We start from the raw sequence: 25,465 nt of genomic DNA on the forward strand, positions 1-25,465 counted from the left end.
AAGGCCTGCCCCCCCCCCCCCCCCCCTATTTTCTCATTTTCTAAATTTTGCTTAGGAAAGCTACTTATCACGTTAAAATATTTCTTTAGGTTCGAAGTTTGTTTGGATGAACTTAAAAACCATTAATTTCAGAAAATGGGTGAGGTTAGGGGATAAAAGGGCATCAAAAACGCCATAAGAAGAAAAAATAACGATTTTGGAATAAAAAAAATCCTGGGTCACGTTGGCGCAGGCACGAAAAAAATAACAATTTGTTGTAAAATCATCTGCAAAATGAATAATAATTACAATATTTGAATATAAACAGAAAGTGAACCCCCTCACCTAACCCAGTTACAAAAATTAGTGGTTTTGAAGTTCATTCAAACAAACTTCAAACATCAGGAATGTTTTAACATAATAAGCTTACCAAAACAGAATTTGAAAAATTAGAAAATAGAGGGGCCAAAAACAGGCCTTATCGTACCTTGTCCTTTCTAGTCATTAATCTGGTTACATTAAAGTCATATGAAACGAGTGAGTGGTGAAAAATAATGTTTATCTAATTCTTGAACCAATGCATACAACTACAACTACATATATATCATAAACTTAGTCCTCTGTGCACGAATTTCTCATTTTTTACGCAAATGTATCGTTTAATCGTATGTTTATTTGTTTTAACAAATATGGCTGCTCATTAAATGCCGTGTTTTGAAGCTGCAGTTTACCGATTGTCACCTTATAGTACAAAATAACAAAAAGCCAGGGTATTGAGCACGTGTTTAACATGTACAATCAGATAATTGTTTATTTTAATGACAGATCCATGCGTATTGAGATCACCGGATTTTTACGAGGAGGGTTACGCTCAGGTCACTATGCATACGGAAAATATGTCGGCGAATTGCTTCCTGGAAGGAAGCAATAAAAAATAAGTAAACTTCTTCTAAATGTGAACAAATTAAAGAATTTTCCTCAGAAAAAAGTATATGTTCATAAGTTGTATAATGAAAACTATGTATTTAGTTATAAAAAACATATGAATAATTTTTTTTTAATTTGAGGTTTCCTATGACTAACTATTACAGGCGATATAGAAGTTACTCTGCCGGTAACCCCTGCTTAAAGCGTGCACTAACAAAAGGCAAAGAATGTGTCGAAATTGTTAACGGATTTATAACAAGAGGTCTGGTCTTACCTTCTTCAATACAATCATTCTCTACGGGTATTAGGAATAGTCTCTTCACTTTCAGAATTTTCCATACTAGGTTGAATGTATTAGTTGTAAGAATTCGAAAAAAAGCATCTAGAGCACTTGACTGCAATGACTCGAATGACTTAACTACTATCAAACCACCCGTGCATGAAATTCTACCCGCATACTTTATATATCCAATCCAACAGACCTTTCTATAAATAGCGTAAACACGTGTAATTTACCAAACATAACAATATATGTACAACTTTGATAAATACAAATATCATTGTATCAGATGTAAGAATTTGAGTTATTATTGCGATACTCAACCATCAGTCGCATTAATAAAAACTTTGCTATACTAATTTTTGAATTGACAGCAATATATTCAAAAGTAATAGAAAAGTATTGTTGTTGGTCCTTATTCACAGATGATAGCGGATATAATCCTATTAATGACGTAACTATAATCCCAACCCCTTTACCCGAAAGTGTCCTACCGAAATCGACTTACTACCGGGTTTGTAAGTATCATGAGCAACACGACGGGTGTGGCATGTGGAGTAGGATCTGGCTTATCCTGCCAGGGCACCCGAGTACACGCCCAGTTGTCCGTGGAGTTCGTGTTGCTCAGTCTTAAGTTTTCTATGGTGTGTTTTGTGTACTAATGTGTGTCTTTTTCTTTTTTAACCATGGCATTGTCAGTTTAATTTCGACTTGTGAGTTTGAATGTCCCTTTGGTATCTTTCGCCTCTCAAAGAGATCCATTCACTGACTTATTATAAAGTTATCTGGAAACCAAATGTCTTAAATTTTGACGACGACGCAGACAACGCATCGTCATACCATTATACGGCAAAAAAAAATCGGTCGTATAAAAATACTGTATAGTATATTAAGTCGATAATTGACAAAAAAACACTTTCATGTAAGAAATCCTGTTTCGGGGCGGCTGTATTGAGTATACATGAAACTCATAAAGCGTCATAGTGTTAAACTTTGAGCAGTTCTATATTTGTAAGATTATTTTCAGTCAAAAGCTATCTAAGTTATAGTTCTGCAAGTTCACCTGGGGCCCCCTTATGAGAATTTCTAGATCCGCCACTTCTTATCAAATGGCAAAATAAAAAGCTCAAATACATCAAACGAATTGAAAACTTACAACTTTCATATATGCCTGACTTAATACAGGCATTTCCTTAAGTAGACTGATGATGGGATGAACCTGAGTGTCCTCGTTTTATTTTTTTACAAAGAAATACCTTCTTAAAAGGATATATCATAGGGTAACAAAACAGTATTCCGATGGGAAAAAATGTTTGACTGAAAAAAAATAACTTTTTTTTGCTATTTGTGTTGTTGTTCGTCATTGCTCCTATTATAGACATGCGTCAAAGTCACCGAAAGGAAATTTGTGTAACGTGCAGAGAAGAGAGTTGTGATTTATAATCGAACCGAAACTACGTCCATGCCTGGCATGCCTTTCTCTAAGTTATATGAGGTTGCAATTGCTGCAAGGAATAGCATGGTACTATTTAGTCCAAATAATTATGACGTCTGGTAAGGCTATTTTATTTTATTTTCTTGGACGCTTTACTACGATTTGTCTTTTTCTGACATTTCAGTTATGCCGATAGGCGAGACATATCTCTGTGTCAACAGTTTATAGAATTTAACTTGGAGTTCGGTGTTTTTTGTAATTCTTTATTAATTTGGTAAATGTTTTTTTTTTTAATTTCCAGTGGCAGATATTTAATCGGAATATTCATAACGAACTTCTATTCTTTAAATGCTATTTGCTGATGACGGGACATTATCCCACAATGTTTTTATAATTCCAGGAATGGTAAAGCAATCTATAAAAATATAATGTTTCTTTTATTATCCAATTTTATAACACGCAATGATGTAATTAAGCCTTTTATGTTTATTTTTTTCTCCCGTATTCTCACATTTAAAGTGTGCTGGTTGTTGTTTTTGTTGCTAGACAATGAACGTTATTTGTTGGATTTCAGTTGTTCTAGTAATTGGTTGTTATTGTCATAAGGCGGATTCAGGATCGGTATGTATGTTATCTTAAAGGTTGATAGTCCTTTGTTATATATATGTTCATTTTGTCATTTTGCTAAGTTTCTACAGTTACTTTAATCTTACATCGGACACGGAATTCGTTTTAACCGAGTTTTACTGTGTGTATTGCTGTTTTTATGCCCCACCTACGATAGTAGAGGGCATTATGTTTTCTGGTCTGTGCGTCCGTTCGTCCGTCTGTCCCGCTTCAGGTTAAAGTTTTTGGTCAAGGTAGTTTTTGATGAATTTGAGGTCCAATCAACTTGAAACTTAGTACACATGTGCCCAATGATATGATCTTTCTAATTTAAATGCCAAATTATAGTTTTTACCTCAATTTCACGGTCCACTATACATAGAAAATGATAGTGCGAGTGGGCATCCGTGTTCTATGGACACATTTTTTTTATTTAACATTGGCTAGAGGTATAGAGGAGTGTTGAGATCTCACAAAACATAATTAACCCGACCGCCCGCATTGTTTACGCCTTACTAGTAAACCTTTTTTGATAATTTCTTTTTGCTGCAGCCCGCCTTTGGGTGTAGGATCTTATAGCTGTGTTGAAGACCTAATGATGGCCATCGGTTGTTTACTGCTCTTTGGTCGGGTTGTTTTCTCTTTGACACATTCCCCGTTTCCATTCTCAATTTATCATGCTCTACAAGCAATCACAGATAGCTTTAGCTATAGTTTCGACATAATGTTTTGAAATTTTGGGTTTGCACTGGCTTTCCAGTAATTTTAGTCGAGTGCCACTAATGAGTCTTATGAAACCGAAAATCACGTATGGGATACCAAAGTTAAAGCCTAAGTACCTTCTGTGCATTTATTTTATGAAATTCATATAATTTTAGAAAAAGAAAAAAAAAATATTTGCATGATATACTAATCTAAAGAGGTACAAATTAAAGTGGAGCCGAATCAAGAAAAGGAGCCGAATAAAGAAAATAATAATGAAAATGATTAAGTACATTTAAATAAATTATCTAAACACGATTGAGATCATGAGCAATCGAGTTAAGATCTCTAATTTGTTTATGATCATTTAATGTTCGAGCATGCGATTTAAAATAGGTCTGAATTTTAATCTGATTTGATCATAAAGAGATGCGAAAGATACCAAAAAGGATATTCAAGCTTAGGAGTCGAAACAAAATGACAATATCATAGAGAAAAACACGAACCCCACCAAAAACATGAGTGATCTCAAGTACTCCGGACGGAAGGGTTAGTCCTGTTCCACATATGGCACCCGACCTGTGATTCATGCAAGTATACACACGGTGATAAGTCTTATTCGGTAGGTCACATTTTAGGAAAGAGGACGGGATTGTGGTTACGATAAATGGGACATATCCGTCATCTAATGTTAAACAAATATTCTATATCACGTTCAACCAACTCATAATGGCGTCCATCATTGAAAAGTTAACTTAACCACTTGGAACTCTTGGTTTTGATTGCTTCCTTGTTTTTTTTAGATAATTTTAGATACCATACAATACCATATTTTAGAACTGATAAGAATGATTAAGTTTGATATGTATTATATACCCTGATATTCTAATATTTATTATTGTGTTTTTTCTTTAATTTCTTGTTTGACCTTTCATGTGATTTTTGTTAAACAGAAAATGCCAGTTTTGAAGATCTTCATCTAGGTAACTCATATACAGGCTGCATATACAAACATTTTTATTGTTTTATGATGACACTGAAGTAATGTGTAACTATTATTTAATTTATTTGGTACACCTTTTTTGAAATAGGGATAAACCGATGAACATGCTTTATTTACAATTAAACTGTGTTCGGCTGTGTTTTTATGCCCCATCTACGATAGCAGAAGGGCACTATGTTTTCTTGTCTGTGCGTCCCTTCGTCCGTCCGTCTATCCCGCTTTAGGTTTAAGTTTTTGGTCAAGGTAGTTTTTGATGTAGTTAAAGTCCAGTCAACTTGAAACTTAGTTCACATGTTCCCTATGATATGATCTTTCTAATTTAAATGCCAAATTAGATTTTTGATTCCAATTTACATAGAAAATGATAGTGGAAGTAGGGCATCTGTGAACTATGGACACATTCTTTGTTCAATATAATCTATAAGTGCAACTCTAATAAAATAATTTCATAATAGATTAGCGGTGTCCTACCTCTCCGAATAATAATTTGCTTCATGTCCTTTGAATGTTAACTATGTTTTTTTTCCAATTCTTTCATGTCACAAATATGACTATCATAAAAAAGTATATGAGATTTTCAATATTTTTTCTGTACAGGTTTGAGTCAACATGACAAAGTATTTTCAGCCTTTGCAGCTTCTTTAACTGCGTCAAAAACTTTTTTTTTGAAAATAAATAACTCAGCCTTGATAATCACAAAAATAAATGGTTTGTTCTGTGATAGTTTGAAAATAAATTACCTGACTTGCAATGTATTGAAAATAAATAACTCAGCAGTTAAAGTATGAGATAGCACCAGATTCTTCATAAATTCATCTTTTTTTCCCCAAAAAATCGTGAAACACTTCCCATTTTTTTTAATAATAAAAGTATAAATATTATTTAATATACTTAAAATGTCTGAAAATTGGTTTCATTTAACTTGAGGTATATTGTCTCAGGAAACCTTACCTCACTTTTATTTTAACAGGGCCATAATTTCAAAACCAAACGCTTGTCTCCATATAAAATCGTGTTCATGGCAAGTGCCTTGCAAGAAGCAAGTTCTGTTTTCCCTCAGACGTAGCCCTGATTTTTCAGGATCAATGTTTCTTATTTATTTCTCTTTTGTTCAATGATTGCCCTTCTGTATTCTGTTAGTGTTGCATTCCTTATGTAATCTAGTAATTTTGTTATGAACTTGATCACGAGTTTAAAAAAATACAGCAGACACAGACTTAACTATGTGAATTCCATTTTTGCTTAATAATGCACATTGGTCTTTTGATGTTGTCCCTAGAAACTTACACTGAATTTATACATTTTGCTTTAAGACCAAAATATTGTCAAAAAATTATTCAAACAAAACTTGCATTTTCAGATTAAGAAAGGGTCTTTGGAACACCCAGCAAGCATGATTCTGCATCATTTGTTCTATAGCTTCTTGGGCTTTCAGTGGCTCCAAAACCCTTCATAAAAAATATTGCCTCGCTCCGCTCGGCGAAATAGGTTTGCCAATTGAATACTTTTATAAAGAGGCTAGTTACAACCAAACTTTAATACTATATATGTAAGCAGTCACATGTATATGCAGTTGGGAATATAAAAGATTCATTTCTGCAGAGGAGGCGGATTAATTCTGATTAAATAGTACATAATGACTTGACTATACATGTATTATTTATAATAAGCAAATCATTTAAAAATTGTGTTTTCGAATATCATAAATATAGTTGTGAAAATGAATAATCAGTCCCTTGCTTTAATGAAAATAAAAAATCTTGCTTCAAAAGTGCAGAAAATGAATAATCTGTACTCTTAGTTTACAAAAAAAAATAACCGATCAAAAACAAATCCTCCTGCCCCCCCCCCCCCCCCCAGAATATCAAATGGTCGTCCCCTTAGTTTATTTATAAATCACAATTTCATGTTTTTAATTATGATGTTTTCCTTGTAAGTACGTTTTGGATATTGTGTTATGTATTATCGATAGTAGATTTAATTCTGTATTTTGGATACAGATATCACATATGCCTTATTTGTCTGAAACTCGTGGAACTTCTACACTGTTTATGTTGTTTGATTTGCAAGTGTTTTAATGTTTGTTCTTACATCATCTTGCCTTATATTTCAGTCATTACTTTTTTTGTCTATATGCATGTAATAGTTAAGATAAAACATCAGCTATTTCATCTCTATCATTTAAGTTTAAAGCAACTATATATGCACTGGGTTTTATTTTGTTTATAGACGTCTAGATATGATTTATAAAAAAAACCGACATGATGAGAAAATACAAATTATAACACCATTACAAACACAATTCCATCTAAATACTCTTTTCATGGTTAGAAAATACGTAAAATAACTCCATTACAAACTTAATTCAAATTTAGTATTCTTGTACGTGTCTTAGATTAAACAAATCTATGATGTGTTGTTAGAAATTTACTTGTCCCAAAAATACGTCACTTTTTTGTGGCGTTGGTACATTCATGTGACGCACAGTTTATTTCTCGTTTATGGTGTCCTTGTATGCTGTCGTAAATTCATGAGGGGTATCGGTTGTTAATCTGCAGTTTACGTGTTGTAGTGTACTATTATTATATTATGTATTTATGTATTTCTCTGTGATGAGTGTTCTTTCGTTTGTTTGTTCTGTATTTCTGTCTCATAGTAATGTCCATTCAGCAATATTTTTTACATTGCCACATGATCGGGAGGTTTGGCTAGCCATAAACCAGGTTCAACGAAAACCATGTCATGAATATGTCAGTTGCTATATAAAAAAAATCATTTCTTTATGTATGTTGGCGTTCGTATTTGTTGCAGATTAGTGTTTCTATTGTTTCCTTGATTTCCTTTTATAGTTGATGTGTTTTCTTCGGTTTTAGTTTGTTAACCGAATTTGTTTTCGCTTAATCGATTTATGACTTTTGAACAGCGGCACACTACTGTTGCATTTATTCAGCACTATTGGCTATTTCGTTATCCTAGTCAATAAAGCTCCGAACTATTGGATTCGAACTCACAACCTCAGTGTTGACATGATTGTGATACAGAAGACCTTTGTCAATGACGAATGAAAGCCACTAATGAATAAAAGACCTACTAACAGATTCTTGACTCTTGACAGACATGCGTGTTTATAACCTTGATAGAGTTTGAACGAGTTGCTATAAATTATCAAACCCACATGACCTTGACCATGACACGAGCTTGAAAACTGATCAAATAATACATGTCACTAAAATTAATAGAGAAACATTTAACAGTTGTTTCAAAAAGTAATTGAGTGTATCTCTTCAAATCTAAATGCTACATTGATAATTTTCTTATATCTAGTTGGATATCAAATATAGTTATGTCTAAAGCAACTTGCGAATTATAATAATTCAATAAATACATATTAGTAACATATTTTTTTGTGCTTTTTATCTCTAACATAATTTATGTATTATACACTACAATTGAACATCGAACTTAAAATTAGATATCAGATAAAATCTTATTTTACTGTATTGGTTTACCATGATCTGTGGTGAGGTATTATCTAGAGTACACTCACTGTTTGTATTTTTAAGTGTGCATGAGTTTGAGAGTGCATGGCTACAAAAGAAAAAAGACAAACAGACAAACAATAGTACAAAAAAAAAAAAAAAACACAACATAGAAAAATAAAAACTTACTAACACGAACCCCACTAAAGACTGGGTATGATCTCAGATGCTCCGGAAGGGTAAGCAGACCCTGATACACATGTGGCACCCGTCGTATTACTAATGATATTATTCACCAAATAAATAATATAATTTAGTAGGTCAAATTCGAGAAAAGTGGATAGGATTGTAGTTTCGACATGAAGAACATATCCGATATCATCTGTGAAACGGATACTAGTATTTCTTAACGGTCAACCAACTCGTGATGGCGTCCATAAAATTAACATAAGGATGATTTCAACTTCATCATTTGAAACTCTTGGTTTAATAGCTTCCTTTTGAGCAGCAACCATCTAGCAAGGAAATCATGACAGGAAATACACGCCCGGGAATATCGTATCAATTGGGAAATATATACTCCCTATGCATGCTCTGCTGGAAAATGTTGCTACATAGAAATGGAAAGTTAACAATTGGGAAGCTAAAATCATCTCTTTTGTCGTAAAGTTTTGTTTTCAACCGACTCTTATTGTCAATTTCTAGATGTAAGTCAAGATATGAGGCAGATTTAACTGTATCTGTTGTATACCCTTTATCTCTAGTTCGTTGGGATAGAAGCTTTCAATATAGTCACCGAATGTTGTATTATGAAATGAGCGAACATCATCTTTATGGCGGAAAGTAAAGTAAAAGGATATTGCTAACTTCTTTTGTTTCTTCTTGAGAAGTTGGGGCCTCGGTGGCCGAGTGGTCTAAGTAGTTACTACTGTAATCACTAGCCAGTCAACACTGAGGTTGTGAGTTCGAACACCGCTCGTGCAGGTGCACTCGACTCCAATCTTAATTGACTAGGAATGTCAGTTTTCCTATCGAAGGTCGGTGGTTTTCTCCGGGCACTCCGGCTTCCTCCACAAATAAAAACTGGCCGCCACGAAATAGTCTAAATGCGGTGCTTTAGAGTGGCGTTAAAACACCATAAATCTAATATAATCTTAAGAAGTTCCTGTATGAATCCAACCTCAAAAGAATAAAGGAACTTATTAAGTCGGCAAGAAGAGGGCAATTGGTTCCAATGTCAATAGTATGTTGAAAAACACGTCCTCTAAACTGAGGAAGGACAGTGTTTTGCAACATTTACGTTTTTAAGATTGACGTAGTATGGGTATTGATAGACCCATTCAGTTTCTGAATTCTGATTTTTATCAACGACCTTACAGCCTTAACCCATTCGGGAAGACTATCCACGTCTTTTTTTGCGCGCGCGTTTAACTCGATTACCTGGCAAAATCCTCGACTGAATTCTTCAGTATTTTGAAATTGTGTTTCCAATTAATGGATTTAGGCTCACAATATTTCGGACCTTTGGATAACACCTGTTTTAGGGGAGTGTAATGGACTATGTTGATGTCACCGGTTGTAACGTGACCAGTCGGATTATATATGAGTGGGGAACTAGCACAAGTACAATCAGGAGGTCAAGACTTGAAGTCGTCAATATTGAGATCCTGCAAAACGTGTTTGTAATTGAAAATTTTAGTTGCAATTGGTTTGGTAAGATATAAGAAATGATTGGTACAGACTGATCTTTAAAGTAGGAAGTTATTTTCGATGGAAATAGTTTATGATGAAAAAGATTGCCAAAGTATAGATTTGTACGTTCCGCCTCTGTCATGCACTCCACCAAACGGTGTGTTTTAGATTTGCTAAAAACACACTCGAACTTTGTCATTATATAGGGATTGCCACTACTAAATGAAACCAATGACAAAAAAAGTGTCTAAAAGTATTTTCCCTTTGTAGTAAAAACCCGCGGAACGGATTCAAGCAGAAATATTTTGTAAGCAGAGAAAAACGTGCACCTTATAATCAGCATGAATTTGTCATATTCAAGTTACAATACGAATACTTCAAATCCAGGCTGAACTTAAGGCGTAGGAACTTTAATTCAGTCACGGACCCATGTCACGGGTGTGTTCTAGTTTTTAACTATACTAACTTGCTAACAGACTTTAACACCACATAATTCTTATATTACTTGTAGATCTACAAATACTTGAAAGTTATTGGTCCGTTCGAATTTTGACTATTGTTTGCTATTTGGTTGACCTTTTTGCCGAACCCACTTTCTTAGAATTTCACTAAAGATACCGAGCTCATAACTTGTACGCCAGACGTTCGTAATCTTTGAAAACATGTCGATTTGACTGCGATCTATTCATAAGCAATACATAGTAAATGTTTGGGTTGAGGATTAAAACATATTGTTTTTGAATTTTACTTATGTGTGCGTAGTCTGGACAGCTAGCTCACGAAATTTACATAATTTACGGCAAGCGGGACGACTATTCCTTTCTAAAAGAAAAAAAACCCTTTTTTTATGTTACTTGTCGTTGTCTATTTAATACGGAATGTTAATTTCTCAGTTTATAGTTCGATATACGAAGTTTTGCAGTAACGTCTCTTATTAAAATAAAACAGGGGCATATGTGTTCCTCTAGTGATAAAATTACATCATGAATTAAGCAAGTAGTCATTTTGATCTAAAAAAAAAAAACCCAGAAGGTTGGAAAGGAAAAAAAAAACTCTTTTTATCCAACCATCTCATTGTCCCCCATGTAGGGGTCTGCGTTGATAAGTGGTTATTCTTTTGATTGTTATATCTGATTGTTTTTTTGTTGTTTGTTTTTTGATATTTTTTTGTTTTTTGTTTGTTTTTTTTTGTGTGTGTAAGGAATCTAGTCTTTTTGAAAGATGGTGAATTGGATAATTCATTGCATGTTTTAGACTCGGGGCGTTGTTTTGCATATACACTGGACTACTGTTGATTTTGTATATTGACCAATATATGAAGGTTATCTTTTACGGTGACCGTAAAATTGTATTGCTGCTTCACTGAACTATACGGTAACCATACATACCCTTCATAACATACAAATGTTTTATCATACAGATTTAAAAGCTGTATTTACTTATAATCGTACCTATTTTTATTTGGTGATAATTTCATGATTTTTTTTTAATTATGATAAGAATTAGTAAACAAGATATAGAAAAAAGACAGTGGTACGTGAACACTAACTGTCGTTGCATTATCTAGTACAGTCACCTTTTGGTAAATTTGTCTTCCTGTTTCATTTGAAGATTTTGTATCGATTATGGAAAAAAATTATAGTCTGTTGAAAAGTAAAGATGCATATCCTCTGTTGTGTATCGATATGATTAAGGAACCAATCTTATACATAGTAATTTACAACACCATCTGAAAGAACTGTCTGGGGCCATTGAAATCACTGTTTTCATTCCACGATTCCTTCTTCTGACTACATATAATGACCAGCATGGTAAAAAGTGCAAACAGTTGTTATACCTTTATGTCGCCTTTTTAAAGTTTTAAATGTTTGCCGTCTAAAAAAAATATTGGTTTACTGAAACTAGTTATATACTCTCATTACAACTCCGATGTGCACAAAGCATGACAGAATTCAGTAATATCTAATCACGTCAATTAAAAATATTTCTAAGAGATTTAGAAATTCACAAAGCACAATTTATATAGGAGCACGTTACGTATTTATTACAGTCACAATCAAAATAATACGCATAACTGTTGACCGCAATAAATAAAGACAAAAGTAGTAAAACTGCTGTTCAAAAGTCATAAATCGAATGAGAGAAAACAAATCCGGGTTACAAACTAAAACCGAAAACACATCAACGATACGAGGAAAACAACAGAACAACAGAAACACTGAATTGCAACAAAAAAAGAACACAAAAACAAACGCAAACATACATAGGAATGGACAACAACTGACAAATCATGACTTGGTACAGGACATTTTTTGGAAAAATGATAGATTAAACCTGGTTTTATGGCAAGCCTTGCCACCGGCTTATATATCAATGTGAGAAGAGATTTAAAAGACGCTGTTATTTGCAAAAACATTATGGAGGATTATTAAACTTGTGTAGGGCAACAATTACATGCCCATTACCTAGCACGAATGTGACCTACCGAATTAGATTTATTACCGGGTTTGTACTAACATAAGCAACATGAAGAGTGCCACATGTGGGGCAGGATCTACTTACACTTCCGGAACACCTGAGATCAGCCCCAGTAATTGGTGGGGTTCGTGTTGTATAGTCTTTATTTTTCTATGTTGTGTTACTGCATGTGTGCTAATAATTGTTTGTTTGTCTTTTTTTCAGCCATGTCGTTGTGAGTTTATTTTCGATTTACGAGTTTGAATGTCCCTCTGGTATCTTTCGCCACTGTTTTACACAAAGTGTGTAAAATCATTTGTTTATTTAAAGCGATTGTTTCAATGATTTTTTTTATTCATTATGTTTATTTCATATGCAAACACAAAAAACATCAATGAATAGCGTAAAACTGAATTATTTTCCTGTCTTGATTTATCAAAAGAAGCTCCCTCTTTTCCCGATTATAAGCCATCCCTCTTGGATATTTTATACCGTCCTCCTCCTCCGTTAGAATAATTGATAATAGTGTTCCGTCTTGACTTAGTTGATGAACATTATTAGAACTTAGTCCTGCTACGTACACATGTCCGTGCGTATCCACTGCAACTCCTGTTGGGCCAATAAGTTTTGGGTGATTGTAAGAAAATATGTTTTTACCGTCCAGGTTGATACAATGAAGAACATCGTCATCATCAGAAAAGTCGGAGTAGTATATTTTGCCATTAAAGACTGCAGAAAGAGACCAAACCAACCCAGGGTGATCTATATGACGAATAAGTGTGCCATCTATTGTGATTAACTTCAGCTTATCATCAACTGCAACAATAACCTTTTTATTGTCACGAGTAACAGCAGTACATTTACCTCCAAGGTTGATAACTTTCCCAAGAGGACGTAGTGATACGATGTTTAACGATTGTATTCCATCCTTTCCCAGAGCCACTATGAGTCGTGTTTTGTCGTAAACCGAAATGTCAAGAGGTTCTTGTGTTAAAGGCACCTTTTTCAACTGTCGACCTTTTTCGTTACATGACATAACCAATTTACCGGTAGTATCAATTAACACAAGTTTTCCATCTGGTAAGTAACAACATTCTGTACACGTTACATTAGAACCTAGTACAGATAGTTGGAGTATGTGAGTAAGGGAAGCTTTTGCTGGTCTTCGTTCTACATTCATCTCAGTGCTTTTCTTTCTGTCGTTCTGTGAATTCTGGTCCCCTGATATCGAAGTTTTTTTCAATTTTTCACTGCTGCCTTTGTAAGTGTTTTTCTTTTCTTTGTCATTTGAAGTCGTTTCACATTTTGTATCACACCCAGTTTTGTCCATCGAGTCAGATTGGAGGCTTTTTCTATCATAGATTATTTCATTTGTCTTTTGGCACGGAATTTGGTTATCTGAAACGTGACGTACATCACTTATCTGGGTGATGCATATTTCTCCTAAAGACTTCACATTTGTTTCTAATACAGACATTACGTCCACTGGTTTAAACAAGAATTGGAAGGCTTGTTTGGTTGAACTCGAAAATTTGTTATAATGATTTTGTAATTGCTTTATCATTTCATTTCGAAACTGAAACGAAATTTCAATCGGTATGTCATCAGATAGTACACCCATAAGTTCTTTCATAATTTTAATTTCATGGCAACATTCCTCAACACTATAATTTTCTTGGTGAACTAACTTTAAATATGATTCATGCTGAACTACCAAATTTTTCTTCACCTCTTCTTCTAAATTATCAAAATATTTGTCAATTTCTTTTCGCATCTGCTGAACCTTCTGTACAACTTCTTCACCTTGACTTACGAGACTTTTTCGTATGGTTTCTGTTTTGATTTCCAACAATTGCTCCAATGACTTGATTTTCTCCGCAACATCATCGTTGGTTGTGGTAGTGACGGCCTCGGTCAATGTTATCACTTGTTTGCAGTCCGCATGAGACGTATTTACACACAACTTACAACAAAGATCGCGATGTGTTGCACAAAATAACACTAGTGATTGGTTGTTGTGCATAGGACAACTAGTGTGGATATAACTCAGTAGCACATCAAAATTGGGAATGTTGTTAAAAACAACAATTTTGTGATGTCTGGATGGTTTTTGTTTTCTATGGTATTTTGCACACTCTGTACAAAGACCTTCCATACAGTTCCAACACCATTCTGATGATGATACGTTCTCATCCTCTTGAAGACAAGATGCGCATATTTTGAAATGAGTTTCCATTTCACCTATGTGACTTGTGAACTGAAAGTGAAAGTACGATAATGGGTATTTGGATAGTATAAAATCAATATGAAAACAACAACATTAAAGTGTTTTCTGAAACATTCAATAACATTATACCCCTAGATCATAGGTTCCTTACTCCGGAACAATATTAGTCATAACCCACCCATACCTCATAGTCAGCTATAATGACCAGTAAAACAATTCAAACGGAAAACGAACTGACTGCCATACTTATATAAAAAAAAAAAGAACAAAAAACAAAGTGTTAACACATCAACAAACAACGTGTTTATCGATATTCAGTAAAAAATCTCTTCAAATACGAGCACACCTTGACACTTGAGGATTTTTTTTCAGATACAAATCCTATCAGTAGATAAATCAGTAGGTAAATAATAAAATATGAAGCATTATAATGTTAAAAATATTTTCTACTAACACGAAAAAACTAAGACATGGTCAACGCAATGTTCAGTAAAAAATATCCTTTTCATATTCTATGGATCTACCTCAGGGTGCACTGGGATACTTCAGGGAGTTAAAATATCCATATCTACTGATATAAACGTAGAAAACTTATATTATAATGCTAAAAAAATATTGGGTACGACTTAGTAGAAGTACGAGTTGGTAGAAGTACGAGTTGCCGAAAGTACGAGTTGGCTGAGTACGAGTTGCCGAAAGTACGAGTTGACATGTATCCTTTTCATATTCTATGACTTTTCTAATCTTAAAAAAGTGTCCCCCATTCCAAACTAAAAGACAAATTGGGCTTGTCCTGCTATATTTCTTAAAAAAAGAACAGCCAAGTAGATATACATATCTTATCATAGGGAGGGATAAATGTTGGTATTAAAAGTAACTCTTCAATAAAAATGTCCCCCATACATTTTAAGACTAGTTGATGAACGAATACTTGAGACTTTGGTGTCGATATGTCACACAGTAGCAACCCAGAAAAACAATAACATAAGGTGTTTTATCAGTAAACAAATGCCATTTAGGCGAAGTTAAAACGAACTACATGGTTATGAAATACTCACCGTTTTAGTTCTATGGACTTCCTTAATAGTGGGGGTATTTAAATATTACACTGATAATTACATAACCTTGTACAGCAAAAACAATTAAAGCTGCACTTTGCACCTATATGATAATATTTTATCAAATTGGGTAAGTCTGTGGGGGTAAAGAATAAGACAGAGATAACATTATTTTATCATCTCTCTTCGTCCTTAGACAACTATGACACATGTGTTAAAGTTAAAGAATTCTGATCTCCGTCTTTCAACACAATTTACATACAAACTAGAAAATCATATAATCACAAGAATCCTTACGTGGAAACCTCTTTCGTTTTAATGAAGATCTGATATCTAAAACTTGTTCATCGTGCAATAGTATGAACATATTTGACTTTTCTAATCTTAAAAAAAGTGTCCCCCATTCCAAACTAAAAGACAAATTGGGCTTGTCCTGCTATATTTCTTAAAAAAAGAACAGCCAAGTAGATATACATATCTTATCATAGGGAGGGATAACCGTACTTTGTCAAACATCACTGAATCAAACAAAGCAATCTCTGAAACTGACAATATCAAGATGCTTCATTTATTGGTTGATAACATATTTGTTCCGCTTGGAGTACATATATTTCAACAAACAATCGGTTTTATCATGGTAACGTACCGTGCTCCTCGTTTTGTCGTCTTTATTCAAATATGGCTGACTTCATACAAGAAACTCGTTAAGAAGAAAGCAAAGAAGTTAGCAGTATTCTATAACTTTACTTTCCGTTATAAAGATGATGTTTTCTCACTAAACAGTTCATAATTTTGTGACTATGTCAAAAGTATCTATCCCATCGACCTTAAGATAAAGGCTACAAATACAGTTAAATCTGCCCTCACATCTTGAATAACATCTAGAAATAGACATAATGGGCCGCTTGAAAACATAATTATACGACAAAAGAGATAATATAAGCTTCCCATTTCTATGGAGTTAATTATCCGTCATGTTATATCTACAACAGAGACATCTTCAGAGTTTGAATGTCCATCGTGTATTTTTCGCCTTTCATTTATCAGTTTGGAAGGCTATTATTTACTGTTAATTGAAAAAGTAAAAATCACAAAAATACTTAACTCTGATGAAAATTCAAAACGGAAAGTCCCTGATGAAATGGCAAAACCAAAAGCTCAAACACATAAAAACGACTGCTCTGTTTTAATTAATTGGAAGGAAAAATATTTAAAATCACAAATGGTAACACATTTGTTCATATACATTTACATTTCAAAGCTATGAGACACAAGTTTTGTGAGTCATGCCACATGGGAAAATGATGAAATGTATTTTTGCAATGTTGATTTTAGTAATTATTATGTTGATGAGATGCCATTCTTGTGTGTGTATAAAGGATTGTATGCACTTGTTGTATCACACAGGTTAAAAATGAAAATTGCACTTCTATTTGTACTATCCACGGTTTCATTGAAAGTTTAATAATTGTTTTTGCCTATTTTGTACTTTGTTTAACTACATTCAGATAGGGAAATATCTGTGACTTGAAAGTATTTTATGTTGTTTCTATTTCACCTGGCATGCATGTGAATTGCATCTATTGTCAATATCAGTGACAAAATCTGTATTAATAGTTGCATGGTCTTCAACCACTAAAATATTTTGATATCCATGGGTATATCACACATATAAATGGTAGAATCTTCCATCAAATTCTATATTCCATTGCTAAAGAAAGATATTATTCAATTCATTTGAAGTATGTCTTATGCACAACACTACTACACATTCAGTAAAAGGAATGTTAAATTACAAAAACAAATCAACTTGCATGACATTGGAATGAGACTGACATGTTAACTTGCATGACATTGAATGAAGACTGAACAGATATTTTATCTGAGATGTTGCAAGTAGGGAGGAAAAAATTAACACCAGAAATAAATGTAATATTACTGTTTAATTATTTTATTTACAATTAATGATAACAATACTATAACATAACATCTTTATAAGGAAATGTAGTAGGAGGAGGTAACTCTGTCATGAATCACAGACATTCTAAAACACATATCACATTTACAACAAATAATTCCATTCATACATGTGTATCTTGTTAGGTTAACAGAACTGTAAGGGAAGTTATTGTAGCACATGAATGGTGTGATAAGTAAACAGTTGGCTCTTTAGAATGAGCTTCTCTCAATATCTGTATGTTACAATGTTAACAATACAAGTATTTATAAGAGTTCACAAAATAATTTCATTTGGAAAAGAATGACATTCAACAGCTTGAATGAATCAGTTTTATCAACAACACTATTTATATATTTTGACAAAGAGATCATTGTGTATCCATTTCATTTAAAATATCTAACTTCTAAAATTCAGTTTAAAAAATAAGCCAATATATAGTAAATGAAATTGATTTCTGTTTTAAAAATATCAAATATCTCATATAGTATTACATATCTTGCACAGATTACGTCTTTTGTAGCCAGAAATTAGATGAGAAGTCTTAGTTATTAAACCTACTTTTCGCATCCTATACATATTTACCTAAAGATTGTTCCTATCACATTTCTAAGTACCTAGTACTTTAAAATATATGTTTTTATCATACTGTGTCTAGATCATCTAAAATAACATTTTGATTTTGCATCATGTTGTCTAATACTACATATAAAAATGTCTGTAGTTTGTAAATATATAGTGAACATCAACATATTACATGTACCATACAAACTTTCACCCTATTGCTTATTCAAGAAATCCCACATATGATGTTCAACACTGGATCCAGCCTTTTTTAAAAGGAATAGGGACCTAGAACAAAAAGGGGTTCCAACTATATGTCCCCATTCAAATGCATTGATCGTCAAAAAAAGGGGGGAGTTCTAACCCCCAGAACCCTCCCACCTAGATCCGCCACTGGGACATATTTTATCCAAGGTTTGATTTACAACATGCTAACTTACTAACAGTATTTATGAAGATTAGTAGTGTTCAGAAATAAACTTTAAGAACTATACATTGTCTTTTACTCTTAAAGTTGTCAATATTTTTCACTAAAAATATGTTGGATATGATCAATACTCTGCAGTGATAATAAGTATACAAATAAACAGAATAATGGTTGAAATCGTGTGTCTATATGCTATGATGTTGAATGACATCTAACTAAACAAGAAAATGAAGGTACAATTTTGTGCCAAATAAGCCCTAAATTTAATGAACTTCAAACTGAATCTGATTTGAATAAAGAATGTTGAATATATGTACATTGCAGTTGGAGTTTAACATATACCTTTTAATGAGTAAAGACAGCCACATATTGATGTGAATTCAGTTAAATGACAAAATCTCATAGTCTTGACTAGCACATACTTACGAAATAACAAAGAATTAAAATCATTGTTCAACAGTACATATTCACAAGTAACTGGAATTTTGTTTTTATCTATTGACTGACAAAAAATTATTGTAGATGAGGTCACTTTAACTTAGCTAGATTGTCCAGACAGTGGACTTTTTTGGCTAATAACCTATAAAAATAAAGATCTTGCAAGACAGCATTTGTCAAGTCTAATTATGTCAGCAACACTAGACTTATATTCACTTTCTAAAAAGCTTTCCTCTAAAGTAAAAAAAAATTGATAACAAATGAAATTTTTATTTGATATGGTGAAATTATGGAGCAAGAAAAAGCCACATAATGTTCCTTCAAATGTAATATCTTCATACTTGATGTCTTTAAGTGGCAAGAAACTCAACATAAAAATACAATTATATGACTACAAAATTTAAATGAATCTGACCCTAATTTGATATAATATTTATGGGAAAAAATGTGCTAAAAGTTCATAGTAAAAGTTACAATATATATATGTTAATATAAACAGCACCAGTGCTTGTGATTATTGGTCTAGAATACATGTATTTAATCATACTAGGGATATTTCTTTTAAAAAAAGTTTCAAATGGGGGTGTTTTTAGTTATATGGCCATAAGTGGTTTTATTCTACTACTACATTGTTCGAATGAGTATATATGTGCTTTATATGAATTTTATCTCATTTTATATAATAATGAATTTCAAAATTCAGGTCAAAACCTCTCATAGGGGATATTCCCTATAAATCAGAATATAACTGGTTGTTTTCCCCCCCAAAAAAAATGTACTAATATTTGAGCTTTTCAGCTATGATAAAAAGCTGGCAATTTCACTTTATGATGAATTATGGAAAATGATTATAATTTATGAAATATTAAACCTTACTGCGATTCATTAGGGCCAGAAATACTTATTTTACTTTTCTTAAATAACCTTAAAGACTTAATGGCTTTTCTAATTAAAAAATTGCAACAAAACTTAACTTACATGAACTGATTACTATAGAATATAGTAAGCTAATGTCATGAAAACAAGACATTTCGTTGAAATTCAAATTTATATACTTAAGGATATAAAAGCCTACAAGTCAATGCAACTTGCAACAATTAAACATTTAAAGAAAAATAAATAATGAATATCAAGAATCTCATTCTGGCCAAATGTTCTTGTTATATCTAAAGTAGTAAGCTTCCTACATTTAAGCTAAGTTTAGATGAAAAATGTTTTTATTTAAGAATTGAATGCTTCTTTTTGTTAATATATTGGGTTGTAAACGTGTTGTATGAAGCGTGGAAAAAATGTGTGCACATAAAAAACTTTTACAACTCTATAAAATTACTGAAAGAAGCTAAGCATTCAATACTTAAAATTACATTTTTTTTTTTGCTAGGATCATGAAAACACAATGACACAAGATTGATGTTAGCCAATAAAAATAAAGTGTTAAAATGAAACATACATTTAATGTCGTTATTGATATGTATTTAAATGTTTTTAGGGTCTGATACCATTGGTCCTCCCAGAGACTCATGTATAAACTATAATTAATAAGTGTATTACGAGTAGCCTAACATTATCCATGTATGTGAAATGAAAATCATACCAAAATATTTGACATTCATTAACCAAATTCAGCTGAGGACTTGTAGACTAATATAAATGTAAAATTCTGAAAAAGGGGGATAGTTTGAGCAAGTTCTGAACTTAATTGGAATTCAGATTAATGCCTTAACATTCTTAATACTTTAATGTTCCATCTGGATTAAGTACAGTCACATAAAAATTATACAAGAATACACAAAAATACATAGAAGCTAATTGAAGTAATGTTATTTTTTACAAATTAATATGGCATGCCAAATGTATTGCACTTTTATTGTACAACATATGGTACATCTACTACATACAAACTAACAAAGAAGAAATTCATAGCACTTTTATTTTCTGTGTAATTAATCATAGTGTGCACACCAAAATAACTAATGTATCATACTGCAGCAATGTTAACAATCATAACAAATTACAAACAATTCAACTTCCTTGTTATCCATCTTATTAAGTAATATCAATAATATATATTGCTCATTTGGCTTATGTTCAATTGCACATTATTTCAATAAGATAGAAAAACCTTATTAGAAATTAAATCCTCTGCATAAATTAATCAAATTATAGGGAAGATTTAACAATTTTTCAATCTATAATGTAAATCATCAATTTTGACTTACAACTATTTGTAACAGTATGTTTTCACATTAACACAGAAACTATTCAAAATGTTGAAAGATAAATGCTACTTCTCTTATGAATGTGGCATGTTATCTATTTCTTGTATGAATAGATATTTCTTGTATCACTGCATGGAGCGTGATACGAAAAAGTCACACTAAAAAAATATTAAAGGCCGGTTTATTACAATATTGAAATTAGATAACTTTAGTTGATATCAAGTGATATCCCATTCTCACTCGTTATGAAACCTATAATTTAACAATAAAGACAACAAGATTTTAGTACTAAGAAATCTGTAATATGAATATCAACCATGTTATCCAATTTTCTCAGTTCATTTCATCTTAAAACTTTTATTGCTGAGAACAAGCGCCCATTTTGTTTGGGACTTCATTGTCATATACAATAGATGTAAACAATAACATATCATTCTTGAAATATCAAAGCACTTATTCTCTATTTGTGAAACAATTATATTATAAATTATACAAAACTAATTGTATTTTACATTCTGCAAAAAATAATTTACATGAAGCTTAATAAACAAAGTTTTCTTTGATATAATTTCTGAAGCAAAAAAACAAAACTCATTACATTAATGTTAAAAGACACAATAAATAATTCATGAATTCAACTAGAAGAGTAGAGTCTCAATCACACATTTGCAAAGATGAACAAACATATTTTGCATTAAACAGGATGTAAAAAATGGCAGTAAATATCAAAACCTTCTTCCAAAACTTCAATAAAATTTAACAAGTGCAAATAAAAATGATGTGGGGTTTACACTTACGAGTTAACAACTCAACACAAAAAAATAGACATTTAGAGATGAACATATGTTAAACATACTGGACAAGTATCCATATAATATGTGTAACTTTAAAATGTCCTGTGTTGTGGATAAGTGTTTATCAAATAAGAAACAAGATTCTTACTCCCTTTTGTAAATAAGAATTAATGTGGTGAAACCTAAAATTCATTTGGATCAATAAATAGAGTTCCATATATTGGAAATTCAATTTTTTAAAAGTTTGAATGAAATCTTGTAACATAGAAAGGTGGAACAGATGAATGAACATAAGGATAGACATAAGGATGGACAAATGAAAAACAGTTATTACATTTTACTATACCATATAAGCTCAAGATATACAAATCTGCTTCAGTAAATGGATATATCATATTACATGTTTCTCTTGCAATCCCACATACATAAAAATCTCAAAAGTTATAGTATAAACAAGAAATGAAGAGAAACAATAATATTTTTTACATTAATTGATAAATGTTACAGAAAATATGTAGTAATGAAAATGGTTGAGTTTCAAATTTGACCTCAAATAATAAATATTCAATTTTGTGACAATTGCAAGTAGAAATAGCTGTACTGTACAGATATCTGGGTTAAGTTCAAGTCCTTACTTAAAATCTTTCGAGAAGATTCAACAATTTTATAAGCCATATTTCACTCTACAAGCCGTGATCAATAAATAAATAATTTACAATAATAATAAATCCTTAGAACCTGACTTGTTTCTATGCATAAATAACAAATCACATATAAGGAAACTTAACAAAACAACACAACAATCACTACAATCCTCAATTTACATTTAAACTTTTCTAATCTTGAATCACAATTGGCCTTTTTAGAATCTAAAGGACTATGGGTAATCTCATTGTTTGTATACCAAAATGAAAATAACGTCGCATCGTTTCGGTGCACACTTTTTTGAAAATATTACCCAGAATGCATTAGATTCTGAAACAGCAAAAAATTGTTATTAAAAAAATACTTGCTTTATACCCAATTTGTTTTTTATTGCCCTATGCCCTCGTCCTCACAATTTTCATACAATAAATGAGTTGTTGTTGGACTACCTAAATCATGAAGATAATTAAATTAAATGAAAACAACATCTTATAGATTTCATGTGCAGTACTTTTCTGGTTTTGCCTTCCTTTATCAGGACTGCTCAAACCCCCTAACATGTAATTACTTAAGTGATCACAATACCTTGCCTTGTTTCCTGTTTATAATTAAAATTTCAACATTTAAGCGTAGATGTGTTTTTATAAAAAACATGCAATACCAAAGATGTAAATAACATTGTAATCTGAATTAATGAAAAGGTAAACAGTACTTCAAGTATATGGAAAATGATTAAAGGGACATGTGGGGTAAATGTCAATGAGACAGACACCAACAAACACATGTTAGACCAGAAAGACACTATGGTTCTTTGGCATAATATGATTTGAATATATTTCCAGATGATGTTGTTCCTTTTAAAGCAGGAAGGTTATTTTAACATATGTCATATACTGGAACAACTAATAAATCTATAAATACTATGACACAGGTGAATAATTTATTGTTCATCTGGTCCCCTGTTTGACCTTTGTTTAGATAGCCTGGTTAGTTTCTGTAACCAAGACTTACTATTAATAATAATAAGTCGATTGAAGTTGTGAGTATGCAGCAGAATTTTTTTTACAGAAAAGTTGACCAAAACAAGCATACATAAAGAAACATTTGATTAGCTGTAGATAAAGTGACTTAAACATGAACAAATTTTTCTCCTAACATCTAACACTATGCCAGGTTTGGTTTTCTTGGTAGCTTGATATATCTCTGGAAGAACCTTGATGTCTTATGTGATGACTCACAAAAGAATATTGTGTAACCAATGAAATGACAGATGACATCTTAGTCTAGTTTTCTATCCAATGAGACATCAGATGACTTGTTAAGCTGCTAGATATTGGTCCTTCACATGTAATAGCTGTGTGCCCTTGACTGAATGTGCCATAACCATGATAACACATTAACTAGATATACACTGATGAAACATTTACTCATCTGCAAAAGTAATATAACAAATTTAACAATCATTAAAACAGTTTTTATAAGAGTTAATCATATATTTGGCTTTCATTTATCACAAATCAGTCGAAGCTTAATTTGGAGTTGTTGGTTGAATTTTAATTTTAGTTCAAATATTGAAATTAAAGACAAGAATTTTTTAAAGAACCCATCCTGATCTCTAAATCTGTTTTTCTCACCTACAAAGGTAAAGTAAAGTAATTTATACAAACCCAAACATTTCTTTACAAGTGTTTAAACAATACAAATATCAATATTACAGTTGATTGATGATTGTTGATTGCTTAATGTCCAGTAACAAATAGTTCATACATGTTCAGGATGAGAACAAATTTACAGTAACTATAACTATTTTATGAAATTTTCCTTTGATTTTACTGACTGATAACTTCCTTTCTCAGCACAGTAGAGTGATATGAAAAATTATAGATAGAAACTAAGGGCACACTTGCCATTGTCAATGAAATTAACAAAGCCGTAAAATAGCGATAAACAGATTATCATTGGTCATCTCAGCATCTATTGCTTTTGTTACTTTTGCCATAGCTGCTCAAGCAAGAAAATCATTCTCGTTGAGATGACCAAGGTAACTTATAAATATGATAGGTAGGTCCTGTAATAGAAGCTGTTCCAGATGAAGGTTGGGAAAATTTAGACTGCCACTGGAAAATGAGGGTATATTGGATAGGGATAGAAATTTGACCTTGCAACATGCCATCAATGGATCCCCCAAAGAGTTGTTGGGTTGGTTCTTAATATGCATAAAGGATAGCACTTTCTTTACACAATATATCAGATTTAACTTCCCATTTGTAGCTGAATCCACTTTTATGCTTTTATCACTAAGGAAATAAACTGCATTGCAAAACATTAATATTTCAATTTCATTTTCATTTCCGATCAATAAAGAAGCTTTCACACCTGAATACACACAGTACAGGTAGCTGTAAGCAGAAGACCAACAGTTTTATTACCTAGTAATTATCATTCTTCCATTTCTTTTTCTTCATGTATGCGATCAAAACAATCTTTCATATATATATACTGCAAAAAACAAATAAAAAATTCTGTCAATGCATGCAATAGACATGTTAAAAATATAAATCAAAACACAAGATTTT

The 25,465-nt window shown here is 32.2% G+C and overlaps 2 protein-coding genes across 3 annotated transcripts in view; both read right to left on the reverse strand.

Moving 5' to 3' along the window:
* Positions 1-12,893: 12,893 nt before the first annotated feature.
* LOC143071739 (uncharacterized) lies at positions 12,894-15,958 on the reverse strand. The gene is made up of 2 exons (XM_076246259.1): positions 15,846-15,958; positions 12,894-14,817 (listed from the first exon to the last, which is right to left on the reverse strand). Exon 2 carries the CDS (start codon positions 14,794-14,796, stop codon positions 12,952-12,954), a length of 1,845 nt encoding a protein of 614 aa, XP_076102374.1. The 5' UTR covers positions 14,797-14,817; positions 15,846-15,958; the 3' UTR covers positions 12,894-12,951.
* Positions 15,959-17,769: 1,811 nt separating this feature from the next.
* LOC143071740 (sorting nexin-27-like) overlaps positions 17,770-25,465 on the reverse strand; it is a 56,392-nt gene continuing 48,696 nt past the window's right edge. For both annotated transcript variants that reach the window (XM_076246260.1, XM_076246261.1), the window contains 2 exons: positions 25,319-25,388; positions 17,770-24,320 (listed from right to left, as the gene is read on the reverse strand). In XM_076246260.1, coding sequence (XP_076102375.1) covers positions 25,329-25,388 — 60 coding nt within the window. In that variant the 3' untranslated portion in view covers positions 17,770-24,320; positions 25,319-25,328. The remainder of the gene's footprint in view (positions 24,321-25,318; positions 25,389-25,465) is intronic.

Source organism: Mytilus galloprovincialis, chromosome 4 (genome assembly GCF_965363235.1).
Source record: "Mytilus galloprovincialis chromosome 4, xbMytGall1.hap1.1, whole genome shotgun sequence".
NCBI lineage: Eukaryota > Metazoa > Mollusca > Bivalvia > Mytilida > Mytilidae > Mytilus > Mytilus galloprovincialis.

What these genes read in the sequence shown, in the direction of transcription:
- LOC143071739 (XM_076246259.1), bottom strand. Translation starts at nt 14,796, where the DNA reads ATGGAAACTCATTTCAAAATATGCGCATCTTGTCTTCAAGAGGATGAG.